The 26733-nt window shown below is 51.8% G+C and overlaps 9 protein-coding genes across 9 annotated transcripts; 3 read left to right on the forward strand and 6 right to left on the reverse strand.

The window, feature by feature from the left end:
* Nucleotides 1-228: 228 nt before the first annotated feature.
* Nucleotides 229-1413, reverse strand: MAA_02590 (stomatin-like protein; the record flags this gene model as incomplete). Its single annotated transcript, XM_007820588.1, has 3 exons — nucleotides 229-525; nucleotides 586-1169; nucleotides 1245-1413. 3 exons carry the CDS (start codon nucleotides 1411-1413, stop codon nucleotides 229-231), a joined length of 1050 nt encoding a protein of 349 aa, XP_007818779.1.
* Nucleotides 1414-3687: 2274 nt separating this feature from the next.
* MAA_02591 (Anaphase-promoting complex, subunit 10/DOC domain protein) lies at nucleotides 3688-5672 on the reverse strand (the record flags this gene model as incomplete). The annotated part of the gene is made up of 3 exons (XM_007820589.1): nucleotides 3688-4204; nucleotides 4276-4651; nucleotides 5282-5672. The coding sequence occupies 3 exons, from the start codon at nucleotides 5670-5672 to the stop codon at nucleotides 3688-3690; spliced, it is 1284 nt and encodes a 427-aa protein (XP_007818780.1).
* A 956-nt stretch (nucleotides 5673-6628) lies between these two features.
* Nucleotides 6629-7499, reverse strand: MAA_11085 (uncharacterized protein; the record flags this gene model as incomplete). Its single annotated transcript, XM_011413051.1, has 2 exons — nucleotides 6629-7196; nucleotides 7297-7499. 2 exons carry the CDS (start codon nucleotides 7497-7499, stop codon nucleotides 6629-6631), a joined length of 771 nt encoding a protein of 256 aa, XP_011411353.1.
* An 876-nt stretch (nucleotides 7500-8375) lies between these two features.
* Nucleotides 8376-9173, forward strand: MAA_02593 (ER-resident thioredoxin; the record flags this gene model as incomplete). The annotated part of the gene is made up of 2 exons (XM_007820591.1): nucleotides 8376-8735; nucleotides 8808-9173. The coding sequence occupies 2 exons, from the start codon at nucleotides 8376-8378 to the stop codon at nucleotides 9171-9173; spliced, it is 726 nt and encodes a 241-aa protein (XP_007818782.1).
* Nucleotides 9174-11968: 2795 nt separating this feature from the next.
* Nucleotides 11969-13463, forward strand: MAA_02594 (glycosyltransferase family 31 protein; the record flags this gene model as incomplete). Its single annotated transcript, XM_007820592.2, has 2 exons — nucleotides 11969-12844; nucleotides 12897-13463. The coding sequence occupies 2 exons, from the start codon at nucleotides 11969-11971 to the stop codon at nucleotides 13461-13463; spliced, it is 1443 nt and encodes a 480-aa protein (XP_007818783.2).
* A 2647-nt stretch (nucleotides 13464-16110) lies between these two features.
* Nucleotides 16111-16786, forward strand: MAA_02595 (uncharacterized protein; the record flags this gene model as incomplete). Its single annotated transcript, XM_007820593.1, has 3 exons — nucleotides 16111-16166; nucleotides 16325-16414; nucleotides 16495-16786. The coding sequence occupies 3 exons, from the start codon at nucleotides 16111-16113 to the stop codon at nucleotides 16784-16786; spliced, it is 438 nt and encodes a 145-aa protein (XP_007818784.1).
* Nucleotides 16787-18168: 1382 nt separating this feature from the next.
* MAA_02596 (Peptidase A1) lies at nucleotides 18169-19586 on the reverse strand (the record flags this gene model as incomplete). The annotated part of the gene is made up of 4 exons (XM_007820594.1): nucleotides 18169-18950; nucleotides 19012-19136; nucleotides 19201-19315; nucleotides 19376-19586. 4 exons carry the CDS (start codon nucleotides 19584-19586, stop codon nucleotides 18169-18171), a joined length of 1233 nt encoding a protein of 410 aa, XP_007818785.1.
* Nucleotides 19587-20148: 562 nt separating this feature from the next.
* Nucleotides 20149-23154, reverse strand: MAA_02597 (ER-resident heat shock protein; the record flags this gene model as incomplete). The annotated part of the gene is made up of 1 exon (XM_007820595.1): nucleotides 20149-23154. The coding sequence occupies one exon, from the start codon at nucleotides 23152-23154 to the stop codon at nucleotides 20149-20151; it is 3006 nt and encodes a 1001-aa protein (XP_007818786.1).
* Nucleotides 23155-24482: 1328 nt separating this feature from the next.
* MAA_02598 (uncharacterized protein) lies at nucleotides 24483-26072 on the reverse strand (the record flags this gene model as incomplete). The annotated part of the gene is made up of 5 exons (XM_007820596.1): nucleotides 24483-24680; nucleotides 24747-25138; nucleotides 25207-25717; nucleotides 25824-25851; nucleotides 25912-26072. 5 exons carry the CDS (start codon nucleotides 26070-26072, stop codon nucleotides 24483-24485), a joined length of 1290 nt encoding a protein of 429 aa, XP_007818787.1.
* Between the last annotated feature and the right edge of the window lie 661 nt (nucleotides 26073-26733).

A 26733-nucleotide genomic window follows, 5' to 3' on the forward strand; every position in this document is an offset into this window, starting at 1 on the left:
CAACAAATCGGGTAGGACAGTAGGCGTTTGAATCGAGTCGTTCAAGCGCTAGAACATGTTGGCACTGCCGACTCGAAGTGAATGCGGAAGACAAGGTAGAGCATCGTTGAAAACTTATGGGAGCCTATCAGGAGGACATCTCTCGAAATCAAGTAGACCACGCTAATCAACCCAATCACTTCGAGTTAGCATATCACGCTCTTGTCATATGAACATACGCGAGCATCATTAGATGTTCTCTACGACGCGGGCGTTGATGGCGGCTTGCAAACCGGGGTCCTGACCTCCAAAGTCATTATTGTTACTATTGTCATTTCGGTTGTGGCCGCTGCCCTCGCCAATCTCATGGGTGGCATTCAGGGCGTTGTTGAAAGCCGTCATATTTTGGCTGGAGCCAGGCAGGAAGATAACTTTACTGTTGGCCGACTTCGCCATGGCCTGCATAGCTTCTAGGTAACGAATCTGCATGGCCGGAGCAGAGCTGAGGATGTCGGCTGCCTGTCGCATCAATTTGGCAGACTCGACCTGTACATGATTAGCTTGACCGAATTTCGATTTCAAGGGACTTGGAATTGCTCAACACACCTCTGCCTTGGCAGCGATGACCTTGCTTTCACCGATACGCTTGCTCTGGGCGGCCATAGAAAGCGACTCCTGAAGGTCCTGGCTGAAAATGATGTCCTTTATGAGCATGCTCTCAACCTGCACGCCCCATCCTGCAGCGACGTCTTCAATAATTTCGCGGATAGAGTCGGCAATCTCCTCACGTCGCTCAATAACATCCTGAAGAACGCGAGCGCCAATGACATGACGCAAGGTAGTCTGGGTACGCTCAAGAAGGGCCTGGCGGACATTGGAGATACCAAAGGCCGCCTTGTGAGGAGCCACAATATGGTAGTAGATAACAGAGGTTAGACGCAAGGTGACGTTGTCCTTGGTCATACAAAACTGCTCAGGAACCTCTGATGTCTGGATCTTGACATCGATCTGGAGGAGCTTCTCGCTGAGCGGGTTCACTTTGACTAGACCAGGATCGACAGCCTTGTAGAATCGACCGAACTTGGTGACAAGACCAACATTGCCCTGATTAACGTTCTTATATGGATTCGGGCAACAGAAGCAGAGGGGGATGGCTCCCATGGTTCCAATGCAGGCGCCAATGGTATTAACTAGGAGAGCACGTTAGCAAGAAGAGCTGGCCATTACCTGACGTCAAGGGCAGATAGATTTCGAGTTGAACGTACTCATGCTACCATACCAGCCTTTGGGGTTGGGATCGTTGCCGATAAGCGTGGCATAGCTCTGCTGAAGGTCCTCTTGCCTGGGCGGCTCGACATTCATCTTGCCCTGGGATTCATACGCAGGCGCGGGGGCCTTGCTGCTGGACGATCCTCCTCCGTTTACCTGGGCCATGATGGGTTCGGTGGACGAGGTAAAGGAAGTCACTGTTACGACTGCTGCTGGCGCAGACTTGGTGTGATTCTGGTCGGCGAGGTGTAGGCGATGGCCTGGCGAATCTAAAGGGATGGAGCGCAGAGATGTAGGGTGCAGGACTCGGAATGCGACGGTCTATGGCAGGGTATATTCGCGACTAGGTGGTGGTTCTTGAACGCAAGCTCGGTGATGGTGGGATCGATGGCTGTCCTCGAGTATTTATAAATGCTGGCACTGGCTGTCGGCCACGTCTCTGACGTCGACCAAGAGACTTGGCTGTCAATTGGGGGTCTCGTCCATCCAGATGTCCTGAAGAGGTCGACTGGTCGGTCGGGTGGTGCAAAGTGGTCTGGTGCCAAGGATGAGGCAGTGGAGCGGGCGGACAGTGGCACACAGCCTAGTGCACGTCTGGCACTGAGTGCTCACAGAAGCACACTGAGGCACAGAGGCAGTGGCAGTGGCAGTGGCAGGCGGGCCTGGGCGGATACCCGGCATGGGAGTGGGGAAGGCGCCCAGGACAAGGCATGGACACTAGTAGCACTAGTACACGGGCGGTGGTCAGGTGCAAGCCAACCTCGCTCTGCCCAGTGGTGCCTTCCCGACTTCCATACTGAATTGCTTCATTTTGAGAAGCGACGAGTGGAACGACATTGGCAAACTTGGCAAGAGCTAGGATTTGCTACCTAAGCACTCCGAGGACTGGGTGCTGGCTCCAGAAGCAATACACTCATCAATTCACGGAACACATGTTTGCGTATGTACATGCCATAATGCTGCCTGCCTGCCACCGCACCGCCTTCGGTCGTCTCTGTTCTAGTTCAGTTGATTCCACACCACGGCCTGCGTGGACACAACTCCGGAACTGGAGGGTTGCTCTCGGAAAAGTGGGTCGTTCAACGGCAAGGGTGGGGGCTTCCCCAAGCTCGTCGCTTGGCAGCGTCGCAGCCTTCGTTTCCCGCAAGCACCTGGCATCATACGATGAATGCGAGGACAGACTAGTTGGGATTTTGGAGCATTTCCTACCCCGATCGAAGTGAGGCTGACAGCTAAGGAGTCTGCTTTTGAGGATGCAGAGAATGGCGAAACAAATGGCGGCGCGCCCATGTACTTGCGATCCCTGAGCGTTCTGGTTTCGCGACAGCCAAAGTGTCGCATCATCTGTTGATCTAGCACGACGGAAGCCATTGAGCCGTTGTACGTACATGCTGAATTTACTCGGTATGCGCCAAACCTTGAAGAGCGACGGCTTGTTTGAAGGTGCCGATGCCCGTGTCCCTCGTCCCCCCCCCCAACATTCTCCCGCACTAGCAATCAGAGCTCCAGAGCCGTGAGCGATGATGTTCGCCAGGTTCCTTTGGAGAACCACGACGCACAACCTTGTGGAATACGTCTGACCACCAAGGTCCTCCACAAGACACATACCTGATCAACCAGCTAATACTGCGACTCAACCCCGAGCAAGCAAACAAACAGTACTCGGGATTAGTCCGTAGAACTACGGAGTACCAGTTACCTATTAGTTTCTCGACAAGCTTCAACGTCGCTGCAACTCTGACATCGTCCACAAAAGCTTGTCCGAATCCACAGGTATAGGACGGCCTAAACGGTCGCTTAAAGTTTTTCTATATCCAAGTGCTTGATTCTCTAACTACTAGGTAGGCACCTAGGTACTACCTAGTAGAGCATGGTTTTGTGTAATCTCCTGCTGCGCCCGTTATGGAAGTCTCCGAAGTGTCATCGTGCGGGTCGATTTGGTCCGATGGCTTCTGGAAGCCTTCTTCATTTAGCACCACCGTTCAAAGACGGGCAAACACTCGTTGTCTTCACGTAGAAATGTCCTCACAAGGCTGGCTGTACTGGGAAATTTCGGCACAAATTGACATCATATGACGACAGCAACATGTCGGCGGTCGTGCCGGGCCAAAAGTATCGCCAGCCCCATGGCCGTGCGCCTGCACTGCCTTTTTACAGATGCAAACAAACAAACTCTGATAAACAGGCCAAGTCTCTTGCCTATTCTGTAGACGTGTTGAGCACAGATTAGAAGCACACAATGCAAATCGTTTCATCATTCGGAATGCCAGTAGTAATCGTACAGCCACCTCTTCTTCCACCGTGAGCCCGTGACCACAGGCCCCTTTTTTGGATATCGCCTCCTTCGCCTAGACAGTCACAAGTCTACACGGCAAAAGCATCACGCAAGCCCCATGCCCGCATGAGCCTCCGTCACACCTCGAGCTATTCGACGGCTACTCACCGAATCTCGGGCTCTCTCATAAAATCCGGAATCGAGAACCCAGCCTCGCCACCTTCCAGCCTCGCCGCCGCAAAATCCCTTACGATATCGCCCAGCTTGTCCGCGGCGCCAAACGCGCTCGCCGCACCCTCCTCCTCGGCGGCGGCCGTGTCCCTCCCCGCTCCCTGGGCGGCATCCGCATCAAACGCGTATATCTTGATCCCCCGCAGGTGCGTGTCCTTGCCGTTCTGGTGATTCTCCAGGATCTGCATCTGCAGGACGTACGAGACGAGCGTGTTGCCGTCCGGGTCGCCGCCCGCCCCGGCAATAGGCACCTGCTGCCACCCCACGGGGCTTTCCATGGCCATGGTGGCAAACTCGATGAGGTTGTTCTCGCTGGTGCCCGACTTGAAGATGATCTTGGTGGGCGTGTAGGACTCGTCCTCGCTATAGTCGACGAAGAAGCGGATGTCGCGGATGCCGACGCGCTTGACAAAGTAGACTGTTAACTTGTGCGGCTGGGGCCCGTCTGATCTAATTCGTTGGCATTGTGAGTCTGGATTCTGTGTTGTTGTTTTGGGGGGGAGATTGATGCCAAAACGTACTGCCAGTATAGCTTGAGATCATCGCTTCGCAGCTCTTCCACCCCGTTTCCTGGCTTGTGACTGCTCACGGTGAACCTGCCGAGGTTGGAAATCTCCTTGAGTCCAAGGGCTGCAGGGTCGACTAGGCTGACGGCTTCTTCTGGCTCTTCTTCCGACGACTCCTCGTCTGCCTGTTCTTCGAGACTGGTGTCTTCGGCCTCGTACTGTTCCTGCGACAAGACCTCGTCGTCGTACGCCATATTGTTGTTCATGTTACGTATTTGGTCTGTCATGGGGTGGCGGCCCCGGGCCATAGCCAGGACGCTTAGGTCTGGCTCGGAGCTGGATTCATCTGAGTCGTAGGGCATGCTGAGCCGAGGGCCGGCGTAATGCGCCGCTGTTCAGGGTGTTAGAAAGTTTGTGATCTTGAGGTTTTTGCTGGTGATTTTCAGACGAGAGTCGGGGGATAGTTGGCTGTAGTGTCGTAGGCTGGATGCGTAAAAAGGGATGGGAGGGAGAGGATGGGTTGCGACGTTCAAAAGCGTGATGCCGTGCTTCGAGGCTCGTTTGGTCTGCGAAGGAGAGAGAGACGCCTGCGGCCAGGGGTGTTTTCTTGGTGGAAGGCAGGTATTTCTTCTGAAGGGGATTTCGTTGAGGCCTTGCGCTTGGTCTGGCCCGCAGCGATGAGCGTTGCAACGAGATGCTCTTGCTGAAAACGTCAAATGGCATGAAGGTTCAAGCAGAGCTACTACTAAGCAGTCTGGTGCCTTGTGGCCATGAAACCGTTACCGGTCAAACCCTCACGTCTCGTCAAGTACAACAAGACCAGCCCATTGTTATATTGACACTTGGCACAAAATCACCAACACCGCTCGACGCAAACCCCAAGGGAAACAGCCGAGTCCAAAGAGTGAACTATGAAGGCCTCGCCCCATCTCCACGACTCATCGCCCTCCATCCTGGCTCGAAACCAGAAACCAGCACAAAATATCAAGACCTCCAAAGGAATTAGAAAAGACAAACTCACTCCTATGCAGCCGGAACGGATGCGGCGCCGGTCCCGCCAGGCCCGTCTGCAAACCGCCTTGGCTCCTTTGGCCGCCAAGCTGCTCCGGCGTCCGATGCGAATAACTCGGCGTGGCCTGCTGCCTCCTCACCACCGGCGGCGGGGCCTCTGCTCTCCTCCTCGAGCCAGGATTCGATTCGTACTGCAGATCCGGCGTCTGCGCGGCATGTGCCACGGTCGTGGTCCCGGGTGTGGTGATGGCTCGCGCAGCAAAGTCGCGCTGTCGTGGTCGTTGTTCCTGCCGCCGTCCGTCGTCCACGTCTTCCTCGGACGCGGCAACGACGGCGTGAGCATTGGCACTGGCATTGGCGGCTACATGACGGGCTCGACGCGAGCCACGCGTAATGTCCATGACTATTATGCCCGGCCGCTTGGAACTCGTTACGGAAAGGGATGCCACACCACCACTACCACTGGGTACGCTATTGGGATTGGAGGGCTGGAGCGAAACGGGGGGGGCCTACGGCGTGGCTAGCATGGCTGTACCTGGCGATACGGGGACTGTACGCATGAACAGTGCTGAATGGATGGTAATTCTTGGGGACACGGGCACCGCCCTTTTTTTTTCAATTTCCGTGTGTTTCATGGCCGATTTGCTGGGTGTTTAAACGGTGGAGTTTTGGACGCGTGGTCACGTGTATAGGGTGGGTGGTGAGTGGTGAAATGAAGCTGGCCGACTTGTGTTGATGCGGATTTTTATTAGAGATTTTTTTTTTTTAAAAAAAAAAAAAAACATTAAAATTATTGTGAGTGCATATTCGAGGTGTCCCTTTTTCTTTCCATTCTCGTGACTTGCTTCTGCTTTGTGGCTGTGATGCAGATACTTGACTCGATAACTGGCATCTCAACACACCTGCGAGGGAATTATACGAACTACTTGACCGAGTCCATTATCAAAGTAGCAATAAACAGACAGGCAGGTAGCAGCCATAGTCTTAGGGCACTCGTTCAGGAATTTTCAAGTCGAACAAGCCATTTCAAAAATCTCACTATTATTGCATCAATGACAACTTCAGGTCGCCCAACGACTTACCCACACCCAGGCCTTGTTTATAATTCATACTCGGTGCTTCACAAAGGCCAAATTCTTAACCACAGACACATAAATATAAACGTCAACGTGGCTAAAACCTCATATATTCCCAATAACCCAACACCAACCGTATAATCCAAAAGGAAAAAAAAAAACCACAACTGAATCCAGGTCATCTGTTAAACTTACCACCCACACGCCGGCTCGGCCATCACCAATAATCGGACCAAGCATGTCGAATCGTCGATACCCTCTCCCCATCAAACAACATGCCATCACAATCCCCTCAGCTCATCCGGCACCTTTCCCTCCCGAACCCAAATATTCATCCCGACCTTCTCCCCCCGCACCACCGGCAAACCAGCGTGCAAAACCCGCTCATCCCCCCTCCCAGAAACCATATTCTCCCAAAACACCGCATTGCCCTCCACCGGTCTAAACGTCACGCCCTTCTCGTACTCCTCGTCGCAATCTACAAATTTGCACCACTCACCGCTCTTGGCATCCAGGAATGGGAAGTTCGTCCCGCCACCAACCACACCCTCCGCTTTGATGTATCCAAAGATGGAGGAGGCTCTGTTGCCGCCCAGCGAAGCAACGGCATGCTGGGCGTCCGTGAACCAATCCGTGTGGAAGTGATATCGCTCCGTGGGCGCGTATTTCACAAGCTGGATGGGTTCCACGTTGGAGACAGGCACGTCAAGGCCTTGGAGGTCAAGCGCGCGGCGTTCGATGCAACGGACCGTGGGGGAGCGGCGGACCGATGTCGACTGGGAGGTGCGGACGGCGTGGATTGTCTGCGAGGAGTCGCTGGTTACGTGTGAGTGCTTGAAGGTGCCGTTGCTGTTGGTGTCAGCATGTCGCGTGATGATGGGGATATGACGCATTGGTTCAGTTGATATTGGGTATACGAGATGGTGTTGTAGGGGGAGCAAACCCGTACGCCAACTCTAGGAGATGTCTTCGTTCTTCGGGTGTAATGAAGCCCTCGAGGTACATCACCAGTGGGGATTTGCTGGCGACATAAACTTTATACGGCGGATGCACACATTCGAATTCGTTGGAGAGAGGAGTTTGGGTTTCGCCATGTGTGAGCAGCGCGAGCATGAATAGTATGGCGCCGTAGGCAAGACCTTTGCAGGACATGTTGACTTTTCTCAAATTGAACCTGCTTGAGCATCAAAATCTTTTGCAACCCAGCTGAAGATGGCTGCCTGCAACATTTATTTACTATAGCCTCAAGCCAGGGGCACTTGAAACTCATGGCACATCTCGAGCCGCGGCTCAGGCTTCATCGACGCCTCCGCTACATGGGTGCGTCACAGAATTCGGGTGCCCCTCATCCTACATGAGCTTCAATTGCAATAAAGTCCGGAAGGTTTCCCGTGGTATTGCGGAGGCAATTCCATCCTACCAGACAAACGACGATATATGAAGCCACCATGAGGTCCCAATTTTCGGCAATGACCTTGCTGGCATGCCAGGCACTGGCTTGGAGCCACAGTAGTGCCAAGGAGCTGAAAAGTTTGTTGACGAAGAGGGACAATACTTTGGTTGCCTGTAAGCTTTAAAAGAAGAAGGAAAATCATTAAAAAGAAAGAAAAAAGGCCCTGCTAACATGATGGTAGTTGTCGTGGTGAGTGGATGGACCTACACCATCGCATAATAATTCTAGTTGACAGTCGAATCACGTCAAATAGCCTGACCAGTAGGTTGAGAATCAACCCAAGACTTCATCTGATGGTAATTGAGATCGTCCAGCGAGGCCAGCAAGACTCTATTGCCAGAATGGACTACTCTCCAAGATAAAATTGCAACCAAGTCGATCGATTGTATTGTCTCACAGGATTTGTGCGCTGAGTTCGATGTCGTCTCGTTCCCTGCTATTCGTCTGTATCGTGGAGACCAACCAATGATCCGATATCGTGGACCACGCACAGCCTCGTCGTGAGTCTTCTCCGAGCTATAGCCTGTGATTGGGCTCTCGCTCTCATTGCCAATGTCTAAGCTGCTTTTAGTCTCATGTCCTTCTTCGCACGACAACAGCAACCTGCATATACCAAATTGAGCAAGAATCAAATAGAAAGGTTTACTACCACAGACGACTTCGTTGTCATAGCGCACTTGCACGAAGACGACGAGGAATTGCTCAGTCGATTCTCCACAACTGCCGAAGCGTATAGAGATCGCTACTCATTCGGGTATTCGACCGACGTTGCGCAACAAGACGCGAGCAGATTAACATGCTACAATAACATTGACAACCTGGAGCACTCAGAGGCAGAACTAGACCAAAGCGGAGTCATTGAACGATTCCTCGAGACTTGCAAGGAACTATTGATTCCGCAATTGACGCGGAGGACAGAGCTCAAGTACAGGCGGGTGAGCTGTTAAACCCCAACTGTCTGTATTGGGACAGAGAGTGAGCATGGGTGCTAACTTGGAAAATCATAGCCCGGGAAGTCGTTGGTGTACTATTTTACTGGCGAAGAGTCCGACCGAGACTTGTACGTGAAGAGGATGAAGCCGCTTGCCAGGACATACCACGAATATTTAAGGTTTGTGACAGTTGACAGTACCGAATATGCCGACATGTCGCGCGGCATGGGCCTGGAATTGGAGAGAGGTCTCGTGGTGGAAAACACACACGGCGGTCAGCTCTTCCCATACCGCGGCTCAGGTGGTATTGGGATCGGAGAGGTTGAAAACTTTATTACGGCAATTTCGCAGGGAGCAGTTCAGCCCTGGACAGGGCACCGTGATGACTCCGCAAAAGACACAGGTGGCTGGAGCAAACACAATGTGCGCGATGAACTCTGAGACGGCTCCAGATGGCGTTATTGAAACTCGTGGGTGGGTGACACGCTATGATTGGGTCGTCGAGACCAAGCATTTTCTTAATCAAAGGCTTCCGGTGCCTGGCAGGGCCGGCGGGAGACTGACCTGACTAGACTTGCTGATGGGACTAGCCTGGACTAGTAGCCCGACAGACTACAATGTACTCCGTACTATGCATAATAGTAAGAAGTACTATCAGTAATAAAAGGCCAGGGGAGCCACATTTAATGACGATCTAGACGATCCAACCCATGGGGGCAGAGGCTCCTTGCAAGAACCGTTGAACCCTTTGAAAGCTGGTTCAATCTCTGCCCCGAGGCCCACAGGACCATTGCTCTGGATCCGTGGGTTGAGCCACCCTGATCGGCGGTACTTGTTACTGCCGTGTACTCCGTAGTCGCATTTCTTTGTCGAGGATGATGGCCATCTTCTCCGGCGTAAAAGGCGTCGGCAGGGCTGCATTCTACCGCTTTCAGCTCGCGGCGGAGGGATACTCTGCACCAAGGCTGAGCGAAGCCGTCACTGGTCCGCGCCACGTCTCGTGTTGCACTTGACTGCTCGGGGTGCTTTCAATGTTGGGTGGTGGCTGTTTTCGGGGGGGTCGTCCACGTTACTGGCGCGCAACTGGGTCATGGTGGTTTTCTGTAACAGAGTAAGCAGGTGATAAGGCGACAATGACAAGGTTGATGCGGACGGATACTACACAAGTTGCCCACCTAGGTGGGTAGGTGAGGTGACACGAGTTGAGAGGACTGAAGGGATAACGTGGCAGACATTGCCAGGAAAAATGCCCGTGGCCCCGACACCTGAGCTAACATTAGAATCCGGTGGTGCAGTAATCAACTGATAGCCTCGGACGTTCCAGCCGAGCGTGGTGAGCGCTAGTAGTGCCACAAATTCAAGTTGACGCAAGGTGCGGAGGTTGCAGGGTGAGGCGATGCAGACGCAAAGCAGACAGCCAGTCAGGAGACCGGGGCACAGGTTTTGCGTTTGGACATGTTGAGCCAAGCACGGGAAAGGAAGGTGGGCGGAAAATAGGATAAGTGTTTCCGAGGCTTCGAACCTTTCAAGTTGGAAAATTGGTTCTACGATTTCCATGTTAGAAGACGTGCCCTGCAATTAATCGGTAGCCTACTCCATACATCCCGAATATCTAAGTACCTAGTACGTACTTATGTACGGAGTAAGTACTTAAAGTACGCACATAAATGCGCAGCATCTGCCGACTGAGCCGCGAGAATCCACTCAAGTCTGTCTGGCGCACTCGCAGCGAGATGATAGGTACTTGACCGACACCAGACGGGGAAAACCTGGGAATATTGACCCCGACATTGAAGGCGACTGGCACAGGGTTGTGCGCGTTTGTGGGCGCCTGTGGACTCGTGGCGGGCCCATGTCGACTATGTACTTGCTCGACATGTTTGAAGCCGACGTTTTGACCTTTAATGTTGACATGATCCTGTCTGCCAGCCCCAGGGGGGAGGCCAATGCTTCTAGTCAGCGGCATACAGTGATAAAACTTGGCCAGCTTGCCAGTGTACCGAGTTGTCTGGTTGCACAGAGTTCCAGCCATGTTCACTGCTGCTGGATGGCGCTTGACGCAATCACCGCCGCCGCCACCTCGTCAATGGCCATTTGTGCCTCTTTCGAATAGAGTGCGAGACCATGGAAAGACGAGGTTCGGCGGAGACCCTTGCCGAGACATGGCCCCTACGTCGTCAAAGACCCGGTGAGCCTGAACACCCTCTAATTGCTGGATTCGTCACTAGTGCGCGATGAGAGGCCAAAAAAAGAGAACAGAGTTCGCCTTGTTCCCATCAAGCGGGTCTGCAGGACAGCTGGGGTCTTTCTGTCTTGTGTCTCGTGTATCCTAGCACGTTGTCTTGTGCCATCAATACTGCTCAAGTGCACAGCTGATCCTGCCAGAAGCAAGTACCCTCCTCGCTCGACTGCCACCGCCTAGCCGTCGGCTAGCCGCGAATCTCGTCTTTGAAATGGCGTCGACCGGCATTTGGGGCCTTTATTGCGCAGCTAGTCCACTTCCCAAGTACATCCATCCGTATGGTACCTATCCACGTTGCAGAGTTGTCGTAGTACGTACGAAGCTAAGTTGCTGCGTCCATGTCCGCGCCGCCCCAGTCTGTGTTGGGGTGTGTTTCGCTGTTTGCCTTTTTCTTTATGCCTCGAGCACCTCCGATTTTTTTCATCCAACCCTGACTCGGATTTTCTTCTACCTCTTCTTCTACCTCTTCTTCTTCTTCTTCATCGTCGTTTTCCTCTTTTCCTGGCCTGGGCTTAAAGAGTATCAACTCTGCCCCTTTGTCTGTGCTTGCTCGCGTGGAAGAAGCTGGAGAATACAAGGCCTGGTTTAAGCTACCTGTGCTTCACATTCGTTCATTGGACCATTCCGAAGAGGCCGTTCAGCCCACGTGTCTGCCAGCTCCTCGAAGTACTGCGATTAGTCCGAAAACAGGATCGAATCCGTTCAGACTTTGACTGTGTATCTCCGGGATCTTTTTGCATCTTTTTGCATCTTTTTCTTCTTGTTTCATTATCATTATCATCATCATTATTATTCATCCGGCACCGCTTTTCTCTCTCTTTTTTTTTTCTCGGAACCTCGGTTGCTTTAATCTCGGACAGTTCGCGACTGTCTTTTCTTCCCTTGGCTCTGTCGTATCATGTTAGGTCTTTGGGACAAGCAAACTTGGCCTTCACCAATCGTCGGCAGAATGGCATCCACTAGACTTTGCTCGAGAAGGGCTATTCTTTTTATGATGGTGCTCTGTCTGTTTATGTTGGTGGTGATGCTCAGCTCGAAACAACTAGGTCCGTTATGTGACGGCCCCTATTGCGACATCTACGGCTTGCGAGAAAAGCTGCCCAAGCTTGGAAACGATTACGCATCCGACAGCAAACTTACAGGCGACAAAGGTCACGATGGGGCTCAGCACGTCGAACAGGACTTCAAATCTCCCGGGCTTGATGACGAATGTGCGCTGTTCCCCAACACTTCCAGTGTCTTGCTCATCATGAAGACTGGCGCCTCTGAATCCTATTCTAAAATCCCTACCCAACTTATGACCAACCTTAAGTGTGTACCCGACTTTCTTTTCTTCAGCGACATGGCTCAAAAGATTGCGGGCTACACCATCCATGACAGTCTTGACACCGTGCTGGACGAAGTCAAGGAAAAGAACAAGGATTTCGACCTCTACTACCGACAGAAGAAATGTCCCGTCGACCAAGAACAGTGCAACAAGGACTATGATGTGGCTCAGCAAGGATGGAGCCTGGACAAGTATAAGAATATTCATATGGCGGAAAAGGCATACAAAATGCGACCCGGCTACGACTGGTATCTGTTTGTTGACGCCGACACCTATGTTGTTTTCCCCACGTTGATGGAGTGGTTGAAGCAAATGGATCCCAACAAGCCGCATTACATTGGCAGCGTCGCCTACCTTGCTAATTTTCCATTTGGCCACGGTGGTAGCGGTTATCTCGTGTCCAGGGGGACCATGCACTCCATGTTTCACGGCAAAACCGGTGTTGCGAATAAATACGACGAGCCGGTTCAACACACCTGCTGCGGTGATTTTATGTGGTCAAAGGCTTTGAAGGACGAGACTGGTATTCCGGTCGTCAATGCCGTAAGCATCCCGAGACTGACAGTATCGTACAACAATCGCTAACGTGTCTCAGTGGCCTGTTATCAATGGGGAGAAACCACACACCATTCCATATGCAGAAGACGAGTGGTGCCAGCCCATTGTCACCATGCACCACGTTGTTGCCGAGGACATCTCTGACCTGTACGCTTTCGAAAAAGAGCGCAAGTTCAAGAAGATGCTGCGAATCAAGGACCTGTATCACAAGTTTATGAGCCCGGAGCTGGTGGAGGCACGACCAGACTGGGACAATCTGAGTGAGGATGTGTACTACCTCAACAGCACCCGGGCCGAGTACGACGAGTGGGACTTGGCCAAAGCCAAGACTGAAAATCTATCAGACGCAGAAGCTGATGCCTACAAGAGTTTTGACGACTGCAAGAAGGCCTGTCTGAGCATGACCAACTGCTTCCAATTCCGCTACCAGAATAGCATTTGCGGAATTTCCCACAAAATCAAGCACGGCAAACCTGCTAAAAAGGGCAACGACGACTCTAAGCGATACATGAGTGGGTGGAACGTGGAGAATATCAAGAAGTGGGTTGAGGAGCAAGGTGATTGCGACAAACACAATTTCAAATGGCCAGTCAGCGACAAGTAAATCTTGGACCACGCGACTTTGTGAACCGCAGATTGATATAAGCCCAGTCAGTCCCTTGACGCCACAAACGACATTGGGACCCGTCCGCAGATGACTTGGATTGCTGCGTGCTGATTGGGCGAGCTGAGCCAAAACCTGCCACTATGGCATGGGCAGGTCGACTCCGATTTTTGTTACTTCCTCTTCTCTTTCGTTTTCTTTCCGGCGGCTCATCAGTGAAAGCTGTTTTGGAAAGGTAAAAAGTAAAAAAGGTATCTGCTATTACCTTGTGTCGTTCTTGACTTTTTTCATGATTAGAGGCGGATCAAAGGATAAAAACATGTTGGTTGACGTTTTTGGAATACTACATCGGTCGGGCGAAGTAGGCAGGTAGCCTCAAGCTGCACGCCATGAGGCGCATCTTGGAATATCGGCGGCAACGGCACGGGCCAGCAAATGACGACATTGGATGGGCGAATTCGGCTTGCATTTTGGATTACGGTACGCTTGGGGGGTTTTCAGGAACATGCAACGATATACCCGCCTCCCGAATGGTTGGGAGGCATTGGAATTCAAAATCCTATGCCTACCTGGGATATGCCAGCGGCGCTGGCTTTTTTATTCTTATTTTCCTTATTTGTGGTTTAAGCAAAGCGAACATAATTTATCTCTGGGGTGAACAGGAGTTCTAATAGGAGGCAATAGATGGCACTGGCGAAAGCTCCGACGTGTTAAGACTATGATGATACGGTGACAAGGCGACAAGATGAAGGTGTGTCAGTTGATTGCCACATGACATGGTCATGTTGCCATGACGCAGTTGAAAGTTGAAAGTTGGACAGATCGGTACCCGATCGTGCAGCTATGCAAGAGGGTCTAATTATGGTCCATGGTGGATAATAAGGGACCAAAAGTACGGGTACGCAATAAGGGGGAATAGGTTGGCCCACACGTTATCAGTGCCCCCATGCTGGTTGGTTCGTTGCACGACGTGAACTAGTGGTTGCGGCACGACCTGCCGGCACGTACGGTACATATGTACATACGCATGTGTGGCGATGGGGGAACGTTTAAAGTTGTCTTGGATGCGACGCGAGGGCCTTGTGCCGCTTTGTCGGGTGTGGGTAGGCGGCTGAATAATACCATCAATGATAGAATTAAAAAAAAAAAAAAAGCTTGAATACTACCGTCCTGCCTTGACCCCGTAGCGGGCGAGCTGTGCATAGCGCCCAAAGGTTGGATGGCAGAGACGTGATGTGTAGGAGGTGGTATTGCAGGAGGCTGACCAGGGCGCGGCTGCCTGTCATGTCGGGTCGACGGTAGCACTTGACCTGTGTGGTCCCGGTTGGAGTGGCAGCGTGCAGTGCCTGGCTAGTGGGCTTTTGAGATTGCGGCCCGTCAGGCTATGCGCCGCCCCCGTCAACTACCCCGCCGAGACCCCACCGTCCAGTCCTGCAGCATCAATTGATCTGGTTGGCACCGGGGACTTGAGATGTTGGCGGTTTGCGGTTCCTGAGGGTAGGGCAGCGACGGTCGTGCATGAATGACGGCAGATGGAGGGTGGCAGCGGGCAGTGAGGCCATGCGGTGGGCGGTACGGAGTACGGAGTAATTGATGCCAATACACTTGAGCATGCAGTGCCGCGACCAGTTGACGCGTTATTTAACCACTCCGGGTCGTTCATTTGACTGATTATTAGCACCGTGTAGATATAGTGCCGTGTACTCCGTACATACGTACTGCCGGATACATATCTGTATGTATTCGGACACGTTGCACTGCAAACTTTCGCGCGCCTTCCTCCAGTCCTCCGGCAACTTTTACAGCTGCGCAACTCTTGTTAGTTTCTGCTAGTCTGCCACCCCTTGGATCGATCCATCCTAAAGGGGGAGCGCGCACGGGAAACACAGGACACCCGACCCAGCATTTGGCATCTGGCATTTGGCATCTGGCATCTGGCTGGCATTTTGAGCATTCGGGCACTCAGACAAGGCTGCAGCTGGCGACTGACGGGGGCATGAGATATGAGATGCAGCCATGACTCTAGTCTCTGGGTGAAGCTCACGCGGGCTCGCACTGGGCTCGCACTGGGCTCCGTATCACCCCTGGCTTTCAATGCTGCACCCCCCAGATGTCCCGGTGCCGGTACATGGCAAACCCAACATGGCCTCTCACTGCCCACTGTGCCTGTCGCTTTGCTGCGCCAGGCTGTTGCTCCGGATTCCCTCCTGCCTTCCATGTTCCATTCCACTCCACATCAATCATTGCGCCCCCCCCCCCGTGCCAGTCTCGTCCATTCTTGTTCAATCTGGTCCAATCTTGTCTAGTCTTGCCCAGTCTGCTTCCCGTCTTCCCTCTTCCTTCTTCCTGGCTTCCGCCTTCGCCAAATCTTATATCTCCTTCGCCTCTTGCTCGCCTCTTGACCCCAATTTCTCATTTCCAATTCCCCCCATCTTCTACTGTACACTGTTATATCCCAGCGTTGCCGCTTTTTTTTTATTGCTACTGCTGCCGCTACTGCTACTGCCACCGCTACCGCTGCCGCTACCAAGACCGTTGGCCGCTCATCGTTTTGAACTACACCATACTTGTACCGCACCAGCTCGACCCTCGCCAGCTTCGCCAGCACCCACCGTACATAGAAACTACAAACTACGCCATCTTCACAATGACTGACGCTGAGCTCGATCGCGACTGGGTCCCCAACGGACGCCGACCCTTATCGTACGTCTTTTCGTATCCTCTCCTTTGGTCAATGCCTCTTCTCCCCAAGTTGAATCGGCATGGCGGCGTTTGATAAGGGGTAGCGAGCAACCACGCCAGCTCTCCTATTCTTTCCCGCCTTTCACACATGAGAGCTAACAAGCTGTCACTTGCTTTAGGACTGTGGCCCGCTCCTTCTCCCAAGAGCTGATGGACATCTTCCGCATCGACAACTCCGTTTCTGACCTCGATCAGCAAGTTTCTGAAAGGTTCGTCATCCCAAGTCGTCTATAAAACTCCCTCGTCGCCCCACCTGCAGCTGCACAACCTAACGCCCCTGGGCATTCAGACGCGAAACCGTGGGCAAAAACAACCAGGAGCTTGCCGACCTCGAAGCCCGTATCCGCGAAATGGAGGAACGCCTCCGTCGCAACAAGGGCGGCAATTCTGCTCAGCGATCTCAACAGTCTGCAAGTGTTGCTCCCCCTGCACCCTCAAAGGGTGAAAACAAGCCGCGACCAGGTACGACTCGTGCCCCCCAGCAAGCACCCAGTTCTGGCAACATGCCCCCAACGCCTGGGGCCAGCGAAGGTGATTATTATCTCGTGACCCGGGCTGATTTGGACGACTCCCCTCGCTGACTTGCTCCTTTTTTGGCCTCGATGACAGACGGTGATGCCGAACTGTAAACAACACATTCTCGGTCCGTGTACTTTGGTGCTTGTCAAGCTATTTGGCTTTTCGTCAGGGGGGGCGGGTCGCTTCTTTGTTTCCAGGCACACGGTCAGCCACGAACGAATATAGTCTCATGATTTGGTCACCGACTGAAACCATGAGCCTCATCTTCACCAAGCCACATGGAGGCCCCGCCTCGTATTGGGCGGGGTCATGCCGAGGACCACACGCTTCAAATTCTACTTTTTATGTATGGGTAGGGAGACCACGGATGCACACCCATTATACCAATGCTCCCTGATCAATATGTTTTTGTATTTACTTCGTCACTCGTTCTGGACGAAATTATCCTCGGCGTTTAAACGGCTTCAACGACACTTATTGTTCCCGTGCGACTATCTGGAAACACCAGATACCCGATTCACTGTACTCGTTTTTTTATTATAAACCAACTTTCTCTCGAGATATGAGTTACTTTTACCGGTTCGCCCACGCTCATCGGCAGGCCCAGACCACTCGCACAACCATGGCCATTACAAGTCTTTTTAATATTTAGTTGGGGATCCTTATTTTTTTTTTAAACCTTGTTTTCTTGGTGCGACAAGGAGACACTGGGAGCATTGAGGAAGGCTCAACGATGCAACGGGGAAGAGATTGGGAAACATTGCAAGGGCTCTGCTAGAGCGATGGGAAAGATGCGGCAATTCTTGATGCTTCTCAGCCTGGTCCTGAGAGCCAATGACTTTCGGACTTGTAATATCACGACTAGGATGTTGCCTGTGCTTCAATGTCCATTTCCCTTGTCCATTACTTGTCCTGCTCAGTGATTGTGGCGTGCCATGTGCAGGCCTTGTTTCGCCCACACCTGTATTGTATGCGTTGGTGAGAAGTAGCTTGCTGGCCTGTTTTGCGCCGTGTCGCCTTTTCCAGGAGTTCCCAGTTGCACAGAAGTTTCCGTGACATTGTTTATAATAGTGGGAGGCTAACCAATTCTCGAGCCTATCTGCCATAGCCCAATGATTCCAAGAAGAAATTAAAAGAGACAACACAGAATATTAGCTACGTACAGTTTATGGCAGAGTATATTTACCTAGGTACCTACCAAGATGCATACACTAATGTACTGTAATATATTATACATACACACGAAGATATTATATTATATTATAGTATAAAGCGCTATAAAGAAGTACTTTATTTAAGCACGTACTTTTGCTTGCTTTTATAACAAACTATAATAAGTGTATTGTGGTATGGAGTAATAGCTTTATTTAGTAGCTGTCTAATCTACCCACTACCCAGTGCCCAGCACGTAGTTAAATAGTTACTTGCTTCCTGCATACGTCATCTATGCATCGTGAAGGATCTTATTAGCTAACCCAATTCTGTTCTTGCCAACATCAAAAGCCACGAAAACCGCTTTGAGCATCACGTCGCCCAGGACAGTCTCGGTCATGTCTTTGGCGCTTTGCATGCCGGCCCAGCAGAGGGAGGGCTCCGTATCGAGCGGACCGTAGTTGAGATATGGGCCTGGTATACGAATAACGTGTTCCGTTGGAAGCTTGAATAGGAGATCGGGGAGATCTTGAGAACCCTCACAGGGGAATTTGTACACGCCTGAGAGCAGGTCAGATTTCTGGACACCTGGGACATCTTCCCAGTATCTGCTAGCGAGGGGGTCTGGCAAGAACAAGAGAGACGTCCCGGTGTCGACGGTGGCCTGAAACTTGTGATACATCCACATTGGGTTTTTACCACGCCAAGCGGTGAGCTCTAGTTCAATATCCCAGTGGGGGCTGTCTGGGTTTGAGTCCAGCCATGTGATGTTGTCTGCAGCCATGGATTCGTTGATATACCCAAAATCGAAGCGGCTGGATGCGTTTCGGCGCAGGTCGACTGTAAACACGGGCTTCTTTAACCGGGATCGGAGTAGGGAGAGGAATGACGGAGTAGGGGGCGTGATGTTGTTAGGAAGCTGTTTTGCTAGCCCCATGATGCCGCTGACACTGGTTTCTCGTTCGAACCGGGGTGCCATGATCTGGGCCGATTCAATAGGGACATGCTTCATTTCTAAGCCTCCCAACCGGAGTGTGTCACGGTAAACGATGCCGGTCGCCGTGGTTCCGTCCACTGCATGTCAGTGTAAGCTATGTTGCCAAGGTGAAGGTTGCACCTTAATGCGACAACTCACAGTACTCAACACCCCAGAAGGCCTTGTCAACGCGGGTGGATGTGCTGGAATTCTTTGGCAGGTATCGAGGCGCCCAGGGGCCATTCTCGTTGACCCGGTATATTGAATCTGAAGATTGGACCCAGCTGTGGCGGTCAGTATAAACTGGCTGTGACTTTATTCCAGTCGAGACGCATCTGGGTATCTTACACATCCGAGGAACCAGTATCCAGTATCATCTTCAGCTTCTGAGCTGGCGTTCCAAACTCAACTTCTGTAACATATGCTTGGTCATTATCCAAGGGCTCGGCTGTGACAGACCCATCTACCACATGTTAGCCATCCTCGTACACTGAATGGTATTGTAGAGCTGGGATGAACCAACCCCCCTTCAATGCCATGTTGGAGCCCGGCACAGGTTTAGTCTTCCCCCATCGATTATGAGCTGCTTGCCAGTCGCTCAGGAAGTCCCTCCTCCCCTCCTGCCGAGACTTCGCCTCCAACGAGAAGCAGTCTAGTGTGTTACCCTCAAAAGGCACCGCAGCACCGAGAGACAGGGCGGCAAAAGCTGCCGAGAGAACAAGAAGTGCCCGCATTCTGAATGAAGATGCGACCAGGTGAATGTAAAGAGGAAGAAACAACACATCACTTGACAACCTACCCAGGTACCTACCTAAGTACCTAGGTAGGTAGACAACTAGGAGACAAACCGTCGACGGAAGCACAGCTGGTGGCAGCTGCCCAGTGCAAGGCTCAACCAACCTAAAATATACTACAGGGGGAGGCGAAAGGTCGATACCCGGATACCTACCTAGGTAGATAGTCATCGCGCTGTATATTATGCTATATTATAGTATATTGGTATATCCTTAGTAATAATGATACTATATACGTGTATACTTATCAACAGGTAAATATATTATTTGAAAACCCCTAGCAGGCGTAAGGGGTGTTTTGGTAACCGTTATTAACCCCATCAATTATAACAACACGGCTTATCAGAATTATTATTCAATACATCAAGACTTTTAACAGCCCGTCTCAATTAAGGAGCAAAGCTCCGCTTTTCCTAATACTCTACTGCCGTATAGTCTATTCATATGCCTCTCAGCTTTTGATACATGATACATCTCAATCGTAGCGACTTAAAAATATCCCCTACAACTCATCATGCCCGGGCTTCTCGCTGCTCTCCTTAGCCTTCTCAGTCTTCTCAGTCTTCTCGGGCTTCTTCTCCTTCTCCATGGCCTTGATTTTCTCCAACATCTCTTCCAGTTGCTCTTCCGTGAAACGCTGACCCTTGAAATCTTCAGCGCCCTCGCCCTTCTTTGACTTTCCCTTCTTGAGGTTCTGGGCGGCCTTTTTGGCCTTGCCTCCAAAGCCTTTGGCTCCCTTGAGGGCCAGATCCATGCTGACCTTGTCAAGCTTCTGGATCTTCTCGGAAATGTCCTTGACAAGGAGAACAGGGTTCGCATTACTGGGCAGTTTCTCTTGTTGAGGCTGCATCTCACTAAGCCACTCACTGGTGGTTTTGACAAGTGTTTCCAAGTCCTTCAGTTCTTCCTTCTTAAACAGAGGTGGGATGGGGCCAGGCTGCTCCTCGGGCTTATTGTCATTCTTAGTGTCCTTGGCATCCTCGTCCTCTAGACCATCGAACTCGCCTGTCGGAGTCTCGGCCGAAGCAGATGTCGTAGATGATCCGCTGGCGCTAGCGGAAGAAGCCGTTGCCTCCCACTCTTCATACTCTGCGATTTGCTTGTGTATGGAGTCAAGGTACTCGCTAATGCGCTTTATGGAATCCTTCAGTGCAGTGATCCGCCCAGGTCGCTTTTCGGCCTCTTCGATTCTCGTCTGTACAGGTACAACAACGTCTTGAAGAATCTTCAGCTTAGCTTTGAGTATTTCCGTAGTAGCGTCGGCTCCATCCCCAGATAACCAATCGCCGATTTCACTGGATTGTTTAGCCAAGTCAGCGCGTTCCTTCTCTGTCGAGGCATCGATGAACGAGTCTCCATCCAGGAGATCTCGGACATTATAAGTGTAGGCTTCAAGCTGGCTGAGAGCTTCCGCGCGCTGAGCCTTGGCCTTGTCAGAGGCTGCGAATGCTTTGAGTCTATCCTTGGCTTTGACCAGCTCGGACTTGGTCAGTGTAGGAGCGCCCGTCTTCTCCAAAACAACTTCAACAGGAATTGAAACAGTCTGTTTTTGCTTCACCTCTCTGACTTCCTCGCTAGGGGCAGCTGACTCGGACGAACTGGAGGCGGTGGATGAGTCGGTCGTGGAGGATGAAGACGAGGCGGACGACTTGGCTTCTTCCTTCGGGGCCTCCTCAGAGCCCTCGGGTTTTTTAGAATCGGCATTCTTCCCATTGCCCTTGAGAGGCTTCTGGTCCTTCTTCCCAAAGCCAAACAAGTTCTTGACGCCGTCGACAATACGTTCCTTCACAGTTACTTCGGCCTCGCATTCTACAGCTGCCCTGACGACCTGGATCTCTCCATTTTCGCCAAGTAACTTAACACCAAGCTTGAACACAATTTCAGACTCCACGCAGGAGGGGTACTTCTCCTTGATGGCTGCCACAGTAGCAGTCAGGTTCTTAGTCGACAATGAAGCGATATCCCTGTCGTCGTCACCAACTTGTTGGTAGAAGGAAAGCGCAAAGTCATTGTGGTCGTTAAAAGTTATTTCCTTTGCGACACCGCCTAGAGGTGAGATAGCAGTCCAGAGACGCTGTCGCTTTTCGCCGTTCGCACGCTTCAGGCCGGCAGCGTACATGGGGCCTTCAAAGATCCTGATTTCCTTGACTCGAAAGCTAGGGCTCAACTCAGCGGCACGGAAACCGGCACCAAACACGGCAGCTTCATCAGAGTTAACAGTGGACTGTACTTTGTCAGCGGAGCCAGCAGCTTTTTCAAGAGCCTTCTGAACAAACGGAGTGCGAGTGGCACCTCCATGTAAGATGATGGAAGTCATGTCGCTCAATTCGATACCAGACATCTTAATGGCATCGTTGATGACGGCTTCAATTCTCTTAGCGTGAGCCTCAGACATGGTCTCAAAGTCGTCACGGGTGACCATGTACTTGAAGTCGACATCTTCGTAGAGCCCCTGGAAACTAGCCTGAGTGTTTTGACTGGCGCTGAGAACGTGTCGCAGTCGCTCGGCTTCCTTGGCCAACATAGCCATTGTCCGTCCGTGGGACCTGACACCCTGAGCCGTGGCAGAAATGCCTTTTGCTGCCTGTGTCTCAACAAATTGTGAAATCATGTCATCCATGATCAGGTAGTTGAGGGAGTCACCACCAAGGGTCCTGTCCCAGCCGCTACCAAGAACCTGGACCTCCTGGACAGTCTTGTTGTATTTCCCGACATCTTTAACAGTACGGCTTTGGAAGCGCAGAACAGAGGCAGTGGTGCAACCGGCTCCCATGTCGAAGATGAGGTGGTACTCGGGCTTCTCGCCTGCATTAATGTTTGGGAACTGGCGACTAGTAGCGTAGTTCAAACCAACAGCCATGCCGTCGCTGATCAAACTGAGGACCTTGAGACCAGCTAATTCGGCGGCCAGATGAACAGCACGCTTCTCCTCGACAGTGTAAAAAGAGGGGACAGTGAGTACGACGGATCGTACAGAAGAGCCATGACCGGCCGTTGCCTGGGCGTTCTTTTGTACGCTCTGGAGTTCCATAGCCAACAGCTCTTCAACCAGCCATGCATCTTCTTCGGGGACCAGTGTCTTGGTTTTGAAAGCAGCTGTGCCGCGTGTGCTATGAGCCTGTAGCTGCAAGGCTGGGTGACGTGCTGCATATTCTTGAACCGAGGCATCGTCGACGGGAAGGCCGAGAAGCGTCTTTAGGTTGGGGTAGACTTCGTCGGGAAACCGAGCGGCGACCGCCATGGCTTTCGCACCGTATAGTCGTTCGGGGAACTGAGCAGCCTTGGGGCCACTGTTGAGTGGCTTGAATGCAACTGCAGAGGTTTCTTTACGCCGGGAATCTTTCGTCAGGACAATTTCGAGGGGAGTGCCCGGCTTCAGCAGGGCGGCTTTGATGTATTGGGTTCCAAGGTCAATACCAAGGACGGCGGCCGACGCAAAGACATTGGCAGAGAAGAAGATGACAGCTCCGAGGAGCATCATCAGAGGCGATGGCCGCGAATTCGCCATGGTGGGTGGTTCGGGACGTGCTATCGGTCAATGGAGCATCAAGACGTGTGCGATGATGTGACTTTGTACTGGACAAGGAAAGAAAATGCACGAAGATGCGCTGGGTGTATAAATACCCAAAGGAAGATGACGAAACAAAAATAAAACTGAACAAGAGTTCAAGGAGAGAGGAGGAGCCAAGGTTTAGGCGCCCGCTAGCTCTGTGCAGCTGGTTTGAAGAGGTTGATGTGGCCTCTCTGTGTCATGTTAGTCGGAGCAGAGGCTTGTTCGTCACTCGTGGGCCAAGAGGCCAAGAGGACAAGTTGCACCGGATGGCAGCCATCAGCCCAGCCCGCCCATGCATTTGCGGGTTAGTTCAGAGGCTGCCCACGCCAAGGCTGACTGACATGACCGACCATCGCACCTACCTAGGTAGTTTCCAAAGTAACGTTTTATAGCCAAACTTTGCGCACTTTTTACTTTTATATTATTCTGTATGCTCAAACTATGATAAAATACGTGTTTGTTTTTCGGGGCGTGATTCACGCCCGCGTGGGTCACTGGCATTACGTGTATTTTATTCCACGCTTCAAGTGGCAGAGGCCGTCTCTAGATAGCTTTTGCCAGCGCGTGAGGTCATGAATCACCTTTTAAGCTAATACGTTTAACGTATTATAACGCGTTTAGTATTTTTTTTTATATTATGCGTTATTATTATTAGAGCTAAGCATAGCTTATTAATTATGTTATTAATAGGTTCATGTGATTATTTAGCCTTTTTTTATTTTTATTTTTATAATAATTTAATAAGTGGTTTTCATCTTTTCTTTTATAAAATTATCGTCAATTACTGCAGACTCCAGAGTGCTCTACGGTCTGCGTGGGTCCACCCGTCGGTTGCGGGTATGTGAAGCTTCATCACAGGCACACAATCAGTTGGCTCCAAATATAACCAAGCAGGCGGATAGCAGTCATTACGCCATCATTATGGACGTCGTATAATATTCCCATACAAACACATTTGTTTTCTGTTGATACAAGCCCTGCCAACCCTTCCTCCTTGCCTTTCCTCCACATTTGAAGTCATCAACCGGAGGCTAAACGCCCACTCCAGATCACCATTCCTCCAGAATGCAACCTAAAGGGCCAAATCACTCAGAATGATCAGTGCGATGCGATGCGATGCGATGCAATGCAAAAGCAATTCCCAAAGCCCACTGTATTGTTTCCCCCAAACCGGCCAAAAATCTGCTAAACGCCGCCATGACATGATGTACAGTTCATTTCTTGTGAGAGCTGCCGTAAAGCACGCTCATTATGGTTCGAATTAACTTCGCTGGGATGTTGGCCTAGGACTCTTCGTTTCGTCGGGGGCGAGAGGACATCCCACCACGACCTCGACCACGTCCACGGCCTTCGCCGCGGTGACCGCCACGGCCACGGTGCTCACCACGATGACCACCTCGACCGCGCAAGTTGCCATTTCCTTCGCGCTCGTGACGGCCCTTGTTACGCTGGACCTGATGAAATCCATCATTACCATCAGACTATAGCAGGCGTTAGATGTTTCTATTCTACCAGGCATGCAGCTTTCAAAGTTTGCTTTCACTTACAGGCTTAGTAGGCTCGGGCTGCTCGTCCGCCCAAGACTGGGTATTTCCAGATGAGGCTGGCGTGTCAGTCAGGCCAGTATCAGTCTCGGTAATGTCTCGTGAGGCCTTCACATCTACCCACTCCTGCGAGGTGGAGAGACCGGCCTCAGTATCCCAGTGACTCTCAGCCACAGCGTTGGCGGCAGTGTTGGATATATTGGCACTAGGGTGACCATTGCTCGCCTCAGCCTTCTTCTCCCCAGGAGAAGCAGAGACATCAGTATCTGCGACCTCGATGGCTGCGACGTTTGCCACAGTAGGGTCAGTAACCACCTCAGCAGTCTCTCCTTCGGCTGGTACCTCACTGTAGACCGGGGCCTTGTATTCCTGAGCTAGTGTCTTGACAACGGAGTCTAGATTGTGTTAGTACATAGTATTGCTCTAAACAGGGAGAGCGGCAGTCATTGGCAGGGGTCTTTACAAGTAGTCTGCAATTGCTCTCCTGGCACGCTGAGAACCTTGTCTTCAGTACCCTCCACGAGCTTCAACATTGATGCAACGGCAGAGTCGTCTCCGGCATAGATTGCCAGGAGAACACCTTCGATAGCTTGGCTTTCGTCCGACTCGGCATCGGTAGCTTCCTCACGGCGGTAGGCAGCGAGGCGCAAGAACTGCGATAGGAGAAGAAGGTTACCCTTCAAGGAATTTTGGAAGCTCGCCTCGGCTTCGCTGACAGCGTCAGCCTTGGCCTTCTCCAACGTTTTCTCCCACTCAGCCTTTTCGTTTGCGGCTCGTGAACGGTATTGCTCATGGACCTTTCGGAGCTGCGCGAGCTGCTCCTCGGCCTGGGCAAGCTGGGCCTGGAGCTCGGGTTTTTTCTCAATCTGTGCCCTTTGATCTGGGTTTATGGTCTTTTCGTTGACCAATTGCTCAAGTGTTTTGCCAGCGTGCCGTTCCTGGCTCAAAAGGGCATCTGTCTTTGAGGCATTGGTCTGGCAGAGGGCGCGTCAGTTTTTCGAAGTGGGTGGATGGGTGGCCCAGCTGAAGGCAAGGTCGCGGAGCAAAATGTGTACAGTACAACAGAGTGCTTCAACTTACAATTTTCTTGTTGAGATTACGAATGCTCCTGTGAGATTAACTATTAGCATTGCAGCTTCCAACCCATCTCTTTCGAAGAGAGCCTTACTTTTGCAGCTTCATGATGTCGGAACTCTCGAAATCCTCGTCCAACAAATCGGCAGCGGCACGGGATCCAATGCTGGAAGCGGGCGACTCAGCACGCTTGGCAGCACCAGTGGTCTTCTTCTTGGACCCCCTGGGGGCGGGTTGAGTTGCAGCTGCAGGCATTGCTAACAAGTTTTGTGCGCTGCGAGGATGTTTTTTTTTGGAGGGAGGGGGATCGTCAGGTTGTCGCAAGGAAGCTCCAGATGGCTTGGTGGATAACGATGCTCGAGCTTTCAATATCTCTACTATGCTCGATGCCGAACGTCTAGCTGGATGTTTGAAAGCGGAAAGGATGCCGTGTGACAAGAGAGAGGCGATTGAGAGACAAGAATGATAAATCGGGTTCGGCTGATCAGGCAACGAGCAGGAGGAAGAGGAAGAGTCGGGGTCGACGGTGTGATCCAACGGGTGTGGAGGTTGGTCTGTTCACGTCAACTGGGCTGGCGGCTTGTTTGGAGCCTGATTGATCATTGATGCTGCGGGACCACAAACGCCGCCCCCTGTGCAGCGCTGGGTCGCCTGGGGTGCGAAGCTCTTCATGACATGGAGCTGTCCAGTGCTCCGTGTTCGGTTCTAGAACCAGAGAGAACCGCACCGTCGACATCAGTCTGTCTGTGAGCCACTGCCCAATGCCCATGTTGAAACTGTGGTATGGCGGCGCAATTGCAGTCTGTTGGAGAAAGACGGCACAAGCGCAATTAGCCTTGTCATTACTATTCAGATTTACGACTGGTTCATCTGTTTGCACTCGGGAAGAGCCGTTGTTTGCCATTATGCATGGTCT

This window comes from Metarhizium robertsii (genome assembly GCF_000187425.2).
Source record: "Metarhizium robertsii ARSEF 23 chromosome Unknown MAA_Scf_4, whole genome shotgun sequence".
Lineage (NCBI taxonomy): Eukaryota > Fungi > Ascomycota > Sordariomycetes > Hypocreales > Clavicipitaceae > Metarhizium > Metarhizium robertsii.